Genomic DNA, 14,646 nt, shown 5'->3' with positions numbered 1-14,646 from the left:
TTTAAAAGTTTTTCTTATAATAAAGTTCATGACTTATGTAAGTTTTTGGACCGTCTGTTAATTAAAGCCAAATGCAATTAAAGTCCCATAAATTTGAAGTCTAATTTCGTGTACAAGCATGACATCTACACTTTGTTTGCTGCTGGCTAGCTTCTCCTATGTGACAATTTGAAATATTCATGTAATTTCTTGTTGAATATTTGCACAAAACACAGAAACGGAATGAAAGCAAAACTAAATAAAATGAAATGAAATGAAATGCCTCTGGACAGAAAGACAAATATACAACCTCAATATCCCCCCCCAGAAAAAAAACTGCCAAAACACATTGTCCATACACACAACACATGTATGGAAGTGTCTTTCTCACTCTCTCTCTCTGTCTCTTTCTATCATGTTTGTCCTTTAATTTATCTTATATGTGGTGACCCCGTTGACTATTTGGTTTTTGGATTTATGCCTGTCATTTTCTGTTTTTCTAGGCCCAAAAATTTATGCAATTATCATTTTTAGTTTAATTATCCAGACCATAAATTATAACTTTTCTACTTTTCTCCCTCCTCTTTGTATCTCTTTGTGCTCTAGTTGAGCATGTCGTGTGGGTTGTAAATTGAAATTAAAATTAAATTGACTTTTAATTAAAATAATTTCAATGGCTTTTTAAGTTTGCAAACAAAAAAAGCTTTAAAAAATACTTAAAATATATACATACATACCCTAATATGTGAAAGTGCAAAAGAGTATGGCAGACTTGGCCTAAAAGAGAAAGCAATTGTTTATAAACAATAGTTATAAATCAATTAAACAGTCAATAGATAAACAAACAACACGAGTTTATAATATAATGCTCCTTTTTTAAAATTTTCTTGGATCAATTAAACGAATTTATATGCCACAAACAGAAATCAATTAACAATTTATTATGTCAATTTGATAATCCGAAAATTAAATTAAATTACAATTTTGGAGGCTTCTAACACAATTGCGAGTAGTCAAATGACTACAAAATGACTATTTAATTGTCCTCATTTAAGAGAGTTTAAGCATAAAGTTAACATCTGGTAGCATCATTAGCCATTTCTAAATACAACAATAAAAAGAAATCTTAAGCCTTCGAAGTTGTGTTTTTTTTTCACGCGTTTCCGGCTTTCTTTTCACACATCATGCTTCAGGAAACATGGCAAATTACTTTCAGATGCACGCACCCACATGGCGTATGATTAACGTAAAATTTCGCAAAAGGGGAAACAGACGCCCACCCGACAAAAGAACAAAAAAAGAATAACGGAACAACCCAACCCCAACCCCTAATGCCATCTGCCTGCCCTTCTGAAGGTTGTTGTGTCTATGCTGGAAAAGGGAGGCACTTGATAACGCTTCATTGACGCCATTTAAATGCCAATAAATGTTTATTAATAATTATGCAATTTCATGCTATATAAACACATACGCGCTTACACACAGATGCACACATAGAGACGAGGAACATGCGAATATACCTGTGTGTGTGTGTATGAGCAATGTAATGGAGTTGACATTATTTTGTTTCTATAAAAGATGCAATTGCAAATGCAATATGGCTGATTGAATCATTTGCATAATATCATCTCTTCAATGATGTGTAATTAAATTATGCTAAATTTTAAAATTTTTAGACAAACTAATGTGTATAGCTAGTAAAGGATCAATCAATCTACTATTCATATAGAAAACATGAAAAAAAATGCAGTGATTATATCAATTAACTCAACGATTTCTCGAATTGTTTTTCAGTATAGGTATTTGTAATGGCACAAAATGTTTTTTTAACCCAATTTAGCTAAGTTTTAATGGCAAGATAATAAAATAATAGGCAACAATTTATGATAAATCTTCTTTAATAGTATTATCGACTTGGATAAACTTAGTTACTATTTATAAATAAAACTAATATTGTATTATTCTATGTAAAATAGCGAAAGGCATTGATAGCTAGTTTTCTATTGGTTAAAAATTAAATTTGTTTAATAATAAAAAGAAATATTTTATCCTTGAGAAAACGAAGTCAAGTCTTTTTTAATTAATTGCCAATGAAGATAAATATTTATCCCATCCCACTGCAAAATATTATTTGCTTATTACAAATGCAAATGTAAACTTATCAATTTGCGTCATACATATGTATGTTCATTGATGAAATATTTAAATTAATAATGCTATAAGTAATAGGAATACATAAAAGATGACAGATGGCAAAAGTCCTTCCTCCTGTTTGCTACAAGACAATTTCCTCCTGTTCAGAGGGGTGGGGTAACATATGATTAGATACACAGTCATAGGAAATCTTTAGCTACATATATATAAATTTCTCACATTTAAAACTACATATACACCTACTTACGTATGACTAATCGACTTTATTAGTCAGAAAACTTTTTTGATCCCTTCAAAACTTTTGGCATGGAAAATTTCTCGAAAGTTCTACGCATTTATGTTGCACATGATTCTGTTCTCACACTTGCTTAGTTGCCTTATAGTGGTTACCTTTTCAACCTTTTTCTACCTATATAACTGCCAAGGTAACTCTAAACCCTTGTTGGCACAAATTGTAGCATACTTTTTTGAGAACATGACAAATTTTTTGCACACACCCATACATCTAGCTTCCCACACACACACACACAGGCAAAGGCGGCAAAGAGTTTTGGTTAACATGACACAACGCCCATCGAGAATAAACTTTCAATGAGCACTTCCTGTGTTCACTCACACCCACACACATACACACACACAAGCAAAGAGGAAGGGAACAGTCAGACACGAGGCGCTCGTGCACTTCCTTGGCCAAACAGGCAAACTCTATATATCGTTGCTTCCGTTCCCCCTGTGTTAGGCATTGAGCAATTTTTGTGCAAAAATTTAGACGAAGCGAAACAAAGAAGAAAACCTCTTTTCACAAATTCCGTGGCCATTAATTTAGTTTAGGCCTAATTAAATTGTAAATAAAATACACCCACATACATATATACATATGTATGTATGTATATATTTTCTTGCATCTTTTGACTGTACGTGTGTGTATACACGGAACTCACTTATAAACAGCCACGCCCCTACCTTGGTTAAGTCCTTGAGGCTGCTGTTGCTGGTTTTTTCGTTTGGCTTCAAATTCCATGCCAGACTTTTGCTCTCTCTCCCCCCGGCAGGAAAAAACAACAAAAAAGTTCCTTTACAAACTTTTTACTTTGCTTTACTTGGCTCTTTTTCGGTTTGTTTTTTTCCCTCCCTTCCTCATACACTCCATGCCATTCTTTAGTACGTGTTTTGGCGGTACATGAGTTTTAAATATTTAATGAGCTCTTCTCCTCTGTGTGCTCCGGAACTGCATTGGAATTCGGTTTGAAGGCTGTTGCAAATTTTTTTTGCTTTCGTCCTTTTTGCTTTTTGAGTATTAAAAGCAGTTGGCATTTTGGCAGTTGTCTTTTCCCATATGTAGAGGGAGGCGAAAGTAAAAGAGAAAACGAAACAGAGTTATGTATGTGCATTGCATATCTATATGAGAGAAAGTTTTTGGCATTTTTTTTTTTTTTTTTCAAAAGTGTTTTGCTGTATGCGAGTGCATTCCATGTGGAATACAAATAAAATGCAGTTCTAAAAAGTTTACGATTTTCATACCCTATAGTAATAAGTTGTAAGTGCATCTAGGACAGTGCAAAGTTATTGTTTGGTTTTTTATATTAAAAGGCCTTTTGCTTACACATCTTTAACTCTAAAGCAGCCCAAGTGAGAGGTTTTAAATTGAATAAAAATGCATAAGTTCATACAAATTTCCATCAAATTTTAATAATAAATTATCCATCTTGCTAAAGGGTACCAGAAAGTCGTTGTTTTTTTTTGAAAAAAACATAAGTATATGTCATCAGTTGTGGGAGCTTTGAAAAATATATGAAAATATTTTACTTTGGCTTTAGTAATGTGATTGATGATGTGCGGTGATGGTAAACGAACAAAAAGTTGAATTAAAGTTGGCTTCAGTTTTAAGCTTGATGTTGAAAATTTGTCAAAAACTTTTAATATTATTGTCGATGAAAACCGCAAAATATTCCTGTTCAAAACTAAACATATCTAAAAATTGTTAGCTGAAATTTGTGTTGAATTGGAGACTTGTAGCAATTCTAGATTCTCTTTTTTTGTCTGTTTCCCATGTCAATTTAATTTTCACTTTCTTCAATAATTCCATTTTACTTTTTGCTTCACTACGTGTACTACAGAAGCTAAAAATCTCAGCTTTCCACAGTGACAACTTCAATATGCAAGTACTTACTATTTTAGTATTTTAGCAGCATTTGCGCTATTCAAAAATTAATGCAGCTGCATAGAGAGAAAGAAGAGCAAAGCAAAGCAAAGTAAAGAACAAGTAAAGAGACGAATGCAAGATGAGTGGCTCCTTCTGATGGTGATGTTGGGGCTGATGCTACTGCAGCTTCTGCATAAACGATGCCCACAGGACACACTCACACGGCGACTACGGCTTTTGCTGGCTTTGTTACCTACACACGCACATAGCAAAAAGGGAGCCAGCGTAGGGAAAGGATAAAAAATGTAAGAGTTTCTCTGTAAGAGCAGTTACAGCAAAGTAAGAATTTCTACTCATGTTGGTTGGTTGGTTGGTCTAAGGCAAACAGAAATTTTCTAGAATTTTCTTAAATATGTGAAATGTTTAAACTTATCTTTAACAATAATCCTATTTACTTCCCGTCAACATCTTATAACCAACTGCTGTCCGACTAAATTCTAAAAGGAAAAGACCATTTTCTTTTGGCCTGTCAATATAAATAAAGCGCATACTAAACACATCCGCATTCAGCCCCTAAAAACTAGCAACAGAAAAAAAAGACACTACGTGACATGGTTGTGGTTTAGACTTTTATGTACCCTGTAATATGGGTAGATTTTGGCAAAACCTAAAATCATTTTGATTTAAGTAGAAAAATTGTTCTTTTTCTGCTTTTTAGTCTTTTCAAAAGACTTGCTTGTTTTTGATTTCAAACTAATTCAGTAGGAATGAGATAAAAATCTTTCATCTATTGAAGGTTTTAAACTTTTGACAATCTGAAGGACAACAACAATTCGTAGTTTGAATAAGACATCTTAGTCGGAATGTGTTTTGCTCGTTCTATTTTTCTAATCCTCCTTCTGCATATAAATTTTGTTTAGATGCACCAATGATGATGTTAGTATACACATCTAAGCTTTAGCATACCATCTTAAATCTAGGGTATAGAATATATTTGAGGCAAAAACTACACCAAAATGCAGCTGAGGTGTGGGGTGGGGGCGTCCAAGGGGGCGGAGAAAATCGAAATAAAAATGTCAACGGTTGTGCAGGTTTTTTTTCGCTAGTGCCAGCGACTTGACGACAGATGGGGGCGCATTATTTTTGCTGGTTCTCGCTTGTTTTGTTGTTGCTGTTCGATGCGGAAGTTTTTAAATTGTGCAGCAATTTCATTCATTCATGAGAGTATGAGTATATTTCCTCGACTTTGGTCCTACCGAAATCCCCTACATCTCTGTGTCTCTCTCTTACTCATTCTTGTTCTCTCCATCAATGGCTTAGTCAAGGCTCAGGCAGTTGGCGTTTGCCACTTGACTTTTCAAGTGGGTTTGGCTGGGCGAATGATGCAGAGGTGGTAGGGGGCTTGGCAGGGCGAGGTAGGGCAGAGCAAAGCAGGCCATGTGCCTGGCAAAGCAAACAAAGTCATTTGTTTGGTGGGCTACTGCTGTTGCGTACTTTATATGTATTTGTGTGTGTGTGTGTGTGTTTGAAATGGATGAGTGGAAGGGGATACGGAATCTGGAATCTACTGGGGCCTGAGGGTGTTGGGTCAAGAGCAATAACGCTGAATAATAAGATTTTGCTGGGAGTGTGACACAAGGTTGATCTGGGTGTGGGTTCTAATAGATGGATTCTGGAAAGGGCATGTGGGTGTGGCAGTTATTGTGTACTTAAGAGCAGAAAGCAAAATGCTGTTGGGGAAATCCCCTACTTAATGTCACTAACTTAAGGTAAAGAGTGAAAATTTTACTTATGATGTCAGTTTAATAGTTCTTTGTTGAGATGAATCGTTACGCTAAATGTACATATGTATGTCCTTATTACTTGGCAAATGGAAAAGTTGTAATACTCCTGATACATATACAAAAAGTGTTTAAACAAATTGCAGAACTAAACTAAACACGTAAAAACTGAATAAACAAATATAAAAGCCAAGTTTCCAATAATTTAGAATGTCCTTCACCAGTCGAAATGCTGTAAACGAAAGTTCTCATTTTCCAATAAAAATTCCACTCATCAAAAATATATTTAGCCAATTCATTTCATTCAATAATTTTCCATGTTCTCATTTATTTTTGTATATTAACCTATTTATTTCCATCTGTTATTTTCAGAAACAAGCCGTTTAATTGAAACAGGTGAGCTGGCAACTGCTTTGCATATGAGTTTGCATCTGAAGCATTTAATTGATTCAAATGGGCCGTTTAAGTAGTCAACCTGACCGAGTTTTAATTAGTCATAGCAATATTTAATTGCGGTCAGGCAGACAGAAGTGGGGAAAGAACTTCAAAGGCTCAATGTGTATGCGTGTGTGTGGGTTTTGCCCCATATGTATGTATGTATGTAATTATAGCACAAAATGTAGAAATGACTCATTCAGCTGGGAACTTTGCCACTGACAATGCCCCGCCGCTTTGATTTATGATTGGAGACACAGAAGAAGACAGACAGACAGGCAGAAGAGGACTTACTCTGTCGGTGCGTGAGCAAAACATAAAGAAATAAGAAGAACTTTGGGCGCCGACAGTTTGACAGGCAAGAATAAAAATATAAAAGATAGGAAAAAAAAGGAAACCAAAGCAAGTTTTATAGTTTCGGTTATAATTTTAGTCGGTTGAATGTCCTCTACATTAATTATCATTAATTTTTTCCATTTCATTTTTGCCATCTTGTATTGTCATTTTCATTAACCTTAATTAGCATTTGGCGTTGACATTCATTCACTCACTCAGTCAGTCAGTCAGTCAGTCAGTAGATGCAAGTTACCCCCTCTAAACTTTATAGCCGTGCTTTTTCCACTTGCTGTCCATTATCGTTCGCAATGCTCGTTCATTCGTTCGTTCGGTTCATTCGCTCATATAAATGAGAGTGACATTTTGTGGCACACGTTTTCTTCTCATTTTGTTCTTTTTTTCCCCCTCTTGTTGCAACTGCAACTGCTGCAACTGTTATGCGGATTGGAGATTGAGTCTGAAGTCTCTTTGCTGGCCATGGCAGTTATTACCATTCCTTCATGTGCCCCTGTTTCCCATCTCCCCTTCCTCGTCACATTTACTCTATTGCTCGTCTTCTTCCATTTCCCCATTCGAAGCGGTTCACTTGTCACTGCCATTGCCAGAGTTTTATGTTGCAAATGAGTTTCTGTTCTGGAAAACCAATGTGCGACAGATGTTACCAAACAGATAAGAGAGAAGGGGAATAAATACCGATTTACGGCAAACGCGGAATGCTCTAGAAATGCAGAAATCAATTAAGAAAATTCATTAAAAATGTAACCGCTTGATGGCCACCAAAAAAAAAATGCACTTAAACTGAGAAAGTCTATTTAAGAAATTTGCATAAATTGATAATTTATATTCGAATTTTCTTTAAGAAAAATCGTCTAACGATAACTGGTTTCATTTCTTACTTCAACTGCATTGAATATACGATTCATTGACATAGTTAACATTATTAAAGAGTATTCAAAATTTTCAGATCTAGCCCATCAAAAAAAAAAAACAATACAAAATGTCAGTAGCCCATTAATTATACTTTGTAGATTCTCATGTCTCTCCGTCAATTTTTCTAGTTTGCTTTTGCTCTATTTACTTGTCAATGACAGTGACTTCGAAAAGTATCTATGTCGACGTCTCTCCCTCTCTCTGCTCTCTCTCTCTGTTTGCTTATTTATGGTAAGTAAGTATTACTTCAACTGTGTGCCCACATATGCAACGAATGACTAGTTGTCGTTGTGTTTAAACTAGTTTTGAGCTTTACTTTACTTTACTTGCAATTGTAATTGCATTGCATTGCATTCGATTCACTTGACTTTGATCTCAATAAGTGTTAATTGCTTGGTTTCGATTTTCTAGAGCATCATCAACACGAATGGATCACAATAGTCTTTGACCAGTTCAAATCAAAACGGGGCCTTTAGGCAAAACTTTTTCGATTGTCACTGGGCTGGCTGCTTGGTGGGAGGGGGGTGGGGAATGGCTGTCAGTTGAACAAAACTTTCACGTAGCTCATTTGTCAATGCAAAAAACGCAAAGAAAAAAAAAAAGAATACTTATATTTTGTTTTTTTTTTTGTTCTTATGTTGTTGGATTTTCATCTTTGTCTGTCACGTTTCAGGTTTGTTTTGTCTTATTTGCCTTCTTGCTTTTTGCTGTGCTGTGTTCTGTGTGTGTTGCGCTTGTTGTTGTTGGCCGAGTCTCCTCCGCTGTTTAAGGTTTTTATTTGCCTGCCAGCAGCTTGAGGCCTGTCAATAAAGTTCTTGACACCTTTACTTCATTTGCTCAGATTTCTCTTTGGCATGACTTTAAGATTTGCCATGCTTCGTTTTTTATACTTTGGCTTTTAGCACATGCCATGGAAATTCCTTATATGTATATCCAACACAACTCCTTTTGTATTCTGGCACCCTTTTTTTTGTTTTGGTTGTTGATTTTGTCTAATAAGGCATTGTAATTATTGCAATTAAAAATGTTTTGCCTTATTGTCCGTATGTTCAAATCTGAAATAAAATTTAAGCGAGATGTTTATCCTTTTCAACATTTATCCCCCAATTAGAGGACTTAGGAAAAGAAACTAATAAGAATAAAATAGTAGGGTGTATATTCAATTTTATAGATTATATTTAAAAATATAATTTAACTCTGATAAAATAGTATTTATATTATAAAAAGCAACATACACTTTAAGCAGAATATGTATTCTAATATATATCTGTGCGTTTAGTTAGCCTTCAATTAAATTTTAATTTAATTTGCAAGTCTATTTGAAAAACAACATTTATGGAGGGAATGGAAGTTTATTGAAAACACTTAAATTGGAAAAAATAATCAATATAAATAACAGACAAAAGGAAACTCCAATCAAACGAAACATTCATCAGTTTTTTTCCCGCAATTTTTATTACACTCCTAAAAAAAGGTGCAATCCCTTTAGCCATAATAATTTCAATTAAAAATTTAACTATTTAATATTGCATCATAAAAATCAGTGGATACAAATTAAATGAATTTCGCCATTGTGTTTTCATTTAATTTAAAATTTATTTATTTTCGGCTTATCACACACACACACACACACACACCATTACCATTTTGGTTTACTCAAACGACTTCAGTTTAGTCAGAAAAACATGGCTTCCGCCCTGAAAATAAAAAAGTTTTGTTCATTTCAAATGGAATCCTTGCAAAGAACATGAAAAAAACAATAAATACGAAAAACCAAGTCTAAAGTTATTTAATATGCATAATTGTTATATAAATGGTACACACACACACAAATTTACATAAGTATTTTATTTTAGTATGTATTTACTGATTAAAGAAAAAGACAAAATCAACAAGCCCAAATGAAAATAAAAATCATTGCCGTCAATTTGTTGCAACTAATTGTAAATGTCTAGGTAAACAAAAGGCAATAGCAGTAGCGACCTTTACAAATATTTCGTTTTGTTTTTGTTTTCCCTGCCTTTTGTTTTTCAATACTCTATACCAGGAAAAAGGTATATAAACTATTCCAGAATCTATTTGTGTGAACAAAGTTTATTAATAGTTTAATGTTTATTTTCATTGTTATTGTTGAACTCTTGATCAGAATTATTGACTGATATTAATAAGTCTCCTGTAGCTTATATTCAAAAGAAGGTGAAAAATTGCAAAAGTGTATAAAAACTTCATCATATTAGGTTAAATAATCTCAGTTCGGTAGTTTTGTTTCTTTATTTCTTTGTTTTTTTCCTGTACAGAAATTTAATTGTGCAAACAAAAGTTGCCCAGTTGGTCGGCTCTTCTTACTCTTTGCTGTTTTTATTTTTTTTTTTTTTTTGGTCTGTTGTGTTGCGAACGCTTAATTGCTTTTGACTTTTTGTTACTTGTTGGTCGATTTCCTTGTCTTGACTCCCGGTCTGTCTGAACTCTTGAACTTTCAAGGTAACACACAGAAAGGCAACAGTAGCAGCAGCAACAACAGCCACAAAAAGGTAAAGCGAGCACCTTTCTGGCTATTTAATTTCCAAGAAAACTCTGCTTATATGGCATCTTGGTAGATTTTTGTTTTTATCTTTTTAATAATATCTTAAACAATAATTCCAAAACAAGAAAAGTTAGAAAGAAAAAAGCACATCACGAATTTAATTACCACGCACATCGTGAGTAGGCAACGCCTAAAATGAAGCGATAAAAGCTGCCAGCGACGATGATGGAGATATAGAAATGATGGCAACTAGAGATAGAGAAGGAGGAGGGTAGGGTATTACTTTTTATGGTCATGGCCAAATCCAATTGTAAGAGAAAATCTCCTACACCCAAGCACCTACTAAATACTTACCGCTTCTGGTGCCACTGCTGCTGCTTGTTGGTAATTATGCAAAAAAGGAAAAAAAAGAAAGACAATCAAAAAAACCCCAAGAGGGAAGGCAAAAAGGCAGGAGAAGGAGATGAAAAGAAAATTAAAATTGCGGAGGTGTTGACCAAATTGCCGCCTACTTGACAGTTGATGGACAAAGATTAAGCTAGATAGCGTGAATATGTTAAACAAAAAAAAAAATACAACGCAAAAAAAATTCACATACCATACAAGAAAAAAAGACTGGTGGGAATTTCAGTTTGAATTCATGTGGAAATTTTTTTTTCCAGTTCAACGTTTTTACCTTAATTATAACCATATTCAGCAGCAAGCACTTTGTAGGTAGATAAAACAGTATACACATATTTATTCAACAAGTTCACACAACTTTAATCAATAAGTTAAACAGAACTCTCACAAACATAAAGTTTGAAGATGTTTGCATTCAATTTTGCAGTGCCAATAATCACAATCTGTTCAATTCTCATGATGTTTCATACAAAAATTAAACCAATACAGGGTGCTCTTTCCAAGGGTGGTAGGACTTAATCCACTAAATGGCTATATTAAGACATTGCATAGGAATACAAGTTTGAATTATTATTATAGGGATTAGTTTCTTAGATCTAAAGAATTTCCACTCCATTTACTTATCTACAAATTCCACTTTAAACAAAGTTATTGACAAAGAAGATTATTGAAGGAGAACCTTATCTTTTAGAGACGAATATGAGGACTAAGATTGTTTTCAAATTTGCATCATCACACTATTAATTGCCCAAAAAGGTCAGATTCAAGCAGTATATTTATACCCTTGCAAAAAGGGTATATTAATTTTGGTCAGAAGTGTGCAACGCATAGAACAAAGCATCTCCGACCATACAAAGTATATATATTCTTGATCAGCACGACGAGACGAGTTCAACTAGCCATGTCCGTCCGTCCGTCCGTCCGTCTGGATCAACGCAAACTCCTCCTAGACCGTAAGAGCTACAGAGCTGAAATTTTGCACGTAGGCTTGTATATACTGCAGGCGTTGTATATCTTGGATTCAGCCGGATCGGACCACTATATCATATAGCTCCCATACAAACCCCAAAGTCACGAACAGTGACTTTTCTCAATAACTTCGTTATTTTCTATGCTATTATCGTGAAACTTAATATTAGAGAGTTTACTACGCCTATAAGCGACTATGCCAAATTTGATCAAGATCGGGTGACTATATCATATAGCTCCCATACAAACGGCCAAGTCACGAACAGTGACTTTCTCAATAACTTCGTTATTTTCTGAGCTATTGTCGTGAAACTTAATATTAGAGAGTTTACTACGCCTATAAGCGACTATGCCAAATTTGATCAAGATTGGGTGACTATATCATATAGCTCCCATACAAACGGCCAAGTCACGAACAGTGACTTTCTCAATAACTTCGTTATTTTCTGAGCTATTGTCGTGAAACTTAATATTAGAGAGTTTACTACGCCTATAAGCGACTATGCCAAATTTGATCAAGATCAGGTGACTATATCATATAGCTCCCATAGGAACGACTGGTCGAAAACAGTGACTTTGATCAATATCTTCGTTATTTCCTATGATTGTAGGCCATTCTTTCTCAAGCTTAAGCCTTTTTAGATAAAACGTTTTTCCACATTGATGGCTAATAGGTAAGGATGGAGTTACCAAAAAAGTTGCAAGGGTATACAAACTTTGACGCGGTCGAAGTTAGCCCCGGCCCTCTGGTTTTAGCTCTTATTTGTTCCTTAGACTTAATGCACAAAACTGATTTAAAATGTTGCAAAGCTGTGTTTTGGTACGACAGTTTTCTTTTTCAATCTAAAGTAAATCAACGTCATTATCTTAAAGCTAATGAAGGTTTTGAATGTTTGGCAGTTATTTTCATTGTTTGAAAAACTTTATTAGTCAAGCAGGAAAAATGTACTTTAAAATATACTGACTAAGCAATTAGCTTTAATTGCATAAAAAATTGATTTAAAAATAAGATTTAATATATATACCGAGAGATTCTAAGCAAATTGCCGCAAGATTTATCTGTTTCCAGTGATAAAACTAACTACTCAAACCAATAATAATAAAGACAAAAATGTATATAGTGTGTGAGTGTGTAGCAAATTGGTTTTAATTTTAGTGCAATTTGATTGTTTAGAGATCCGTATCGAATAGTATAGACGATGTATAGACACATTTAAGTTAGTTTTGCTGGCAAAAGGTATACGACGATACTGGTCACATTGCTGGCTCACAATGAATGCCATGGCCTGTCCACTGGATGGGTCACTGTTGGAGGCTGTCATTAATGGCGCCGCTTGTTTGGCCCACAAACAAAACGAAAACTATGTACAGCTATAGAAACGAGTTTTACGTTTTGTGCCTCTTTTTTGTTTTTCTTTTTTTTGCCATTTTTTCCTTGGTTCTGGATGCTTTTGGCCAACAGTGGTTTGCTGTTGTTGTCTACGCCTTTCGGGCGGTGGCTCCAAAATTGTACGAACGGCGGCAGTCAAGTAGAATACTTGGAAACACACCGAAAGAGAGGTCTACCGCAAAGGCAATTTATAAGTTGGCCAAGCAAGCCAACAAGAAGAAGAAGCAGAAGAAAAAAAGTAGCCATCGCTTTACTGCAATTAGCAAAAGGCGACGCCTGGCCTGGCCTTGCCTGGCCTGACTTCCACAATGGATAAAGTTTTGCCTAGTTGAAAGATTGTTTTGCCCACCTGAACAACAACAAGTCTTTTGTATACACAACATCAAATTGTAATAATCTGTCACATTATTGAACCTAATCTGAACTAAACAAGGCCTAAAAAAAAAAAAAAAAAAAAAAATAAAAAACACAAAATTTCTTGCAAGTCAAAAATTCTTAGTTTTACAGTGACCTTTTCGTAATTTCTTGCCTTTTTGGTGTGCCACAATGCCGACCATTAATGTGCGCTTAGCCATGCCAACGAAACGTATGTGGGGCCAGATATCCTTATGTGGTGCCTTTCTATCACTTTCGACAGTTTTGTATATGAACTGGAGGCTACAGGATCGTGTACGTAATTCGGATTACTACAAATTGGCCATACAAACATTAAGGCAACATAAGGGAGCTGTAGGATTGCTAGGTGAACCCATCAAAGAATCAGGTTTTAGTCTATACAACATGAGAAATACATGCGATGCGGATAAGGCACAATTTCAGGTGACAGTACATGGTACCAAGGACAAGGGTACTGTCTACTTTTGGGCCTCGAATAATCATCAAGGCGGTTGGCTAATTGATCGATTAGAATTGGAGACCAAACAACATCCTCATACTCGTTTTCTGCTCAAGAAACCTCAATACATGCTAGAGGAGCAGGCAAAAGTGGTAGTTATTGAAGTGCCAGAGCCCAAACCTATTTCCCTACCCACCACCAAGCCAGCAGCGGGCCAAGCTATGCAGATGCCGAAACAGTCAATGGAAAGTGTACCACAGCAACGGGAACATCACACGGAACAACAACCAGAACAACCACAACAGTCGGAACCCCCTCTAGAGCATAATTACCAAGAGCAGGAACACCAAGAACACGAAGGTTATGAGACCCCAAATTATCAGCAACCCAATCCGACATACGCTCAACCATTGCATCAACAACAGGGTCAAGAACCATTGCCATACATTCAGACCGCCGAAGGTGGTCGCATGGAATAACAATGCTTTGACACCTCTCAGTCCCACCTGGCAGAGAATTTTTATACCACTAATTTTGTGATATTGCAAGACACATTAGGTCAATAAAACTATAGTTCAGATAAGATCATCCCAATTTTGACATTTACTTTATACATCAGACAGTTTAATTTCTGTCTACTTAAATGTGGGAATCATCTTGTTCATTACAGAATTATTGAAGACTTTCTTAATGGAAAAATTGAGTAGATAACGACTTTTAATTGATCCATAGCGAAATGAAAGTGCAAGTAGAATCATATAAAGGCAA

At 35.2% G+C, this 14,646-nt stretch overlaps 2 protein-coding genes across 4 annotated transcripts in view; both read left to right on the top strand.

The window, feature by feature from the left end:
- Window positions 1–14,646, top strand: part of LOC137580561 (beta-1,4-glucuronyltransferase 1) — a 69,325-nt gene that overhangs the window by 28,439 nt on the left and 26,240 nt on the right. For 2 of the 3 annotated variants that reach the window (XM_068294653.1, XM_068294652.1), the window contains one exon: window positions 6,430–6,453. The exons of the other annotated variant lie outside the window; for it this stretch is intronic. The gene's annotated coding sequence lies outside the window, so the exon portion shown is untranslated. The remainder of the gene's footprint in view (window positions 1–6,429; window positions 6,454–14,646) is intronic. 3 annotated transcript variants of the gene reach the window in all.
- On the top strand, window positions 13,451–14,461 carry LOC137581053 (uncharacterized). The gene has a single exon (XM_068295214.1). The coding sequence runs from the start codon at window positions 13,590–13,592 to the stop codon at window positions 14,355–14,357; it is 768 nt and encodes a 255-aa protein (XP_068151315.1). The 5' UTR covers window positions 13,451–13,589; the 3' UTR covers window positions 14,358–14,461.

The sequence above is a fragment of the Drosophila tropicalis genome, unplaced genomic scaffold (assembly GCF_018151085.1).
Source record: "Drosophila tropicalis isolate 14030-0801.00 unplaced genomic scaffold, ASM1815108v1 contig_845, whole genome shotgun sequence".
NCBI lineage: Eukaryota > Metazoa > Arthropoda > Insecta > Diptera > Drosophilidae > Drosophila > Drosophila tropicalis.
This window is presented reverse-complemented; position numbering and strand designations above follow the sequence as displayed.

Coding starts and splice junctions, on each gene's coding strand:
- LOC137581053 (XM_068295214.1), top strand. CDS start 13,590: ATGCCGACCATTAATGTGCGCTTAGCCATGCCAACGAAACGTATGTGG.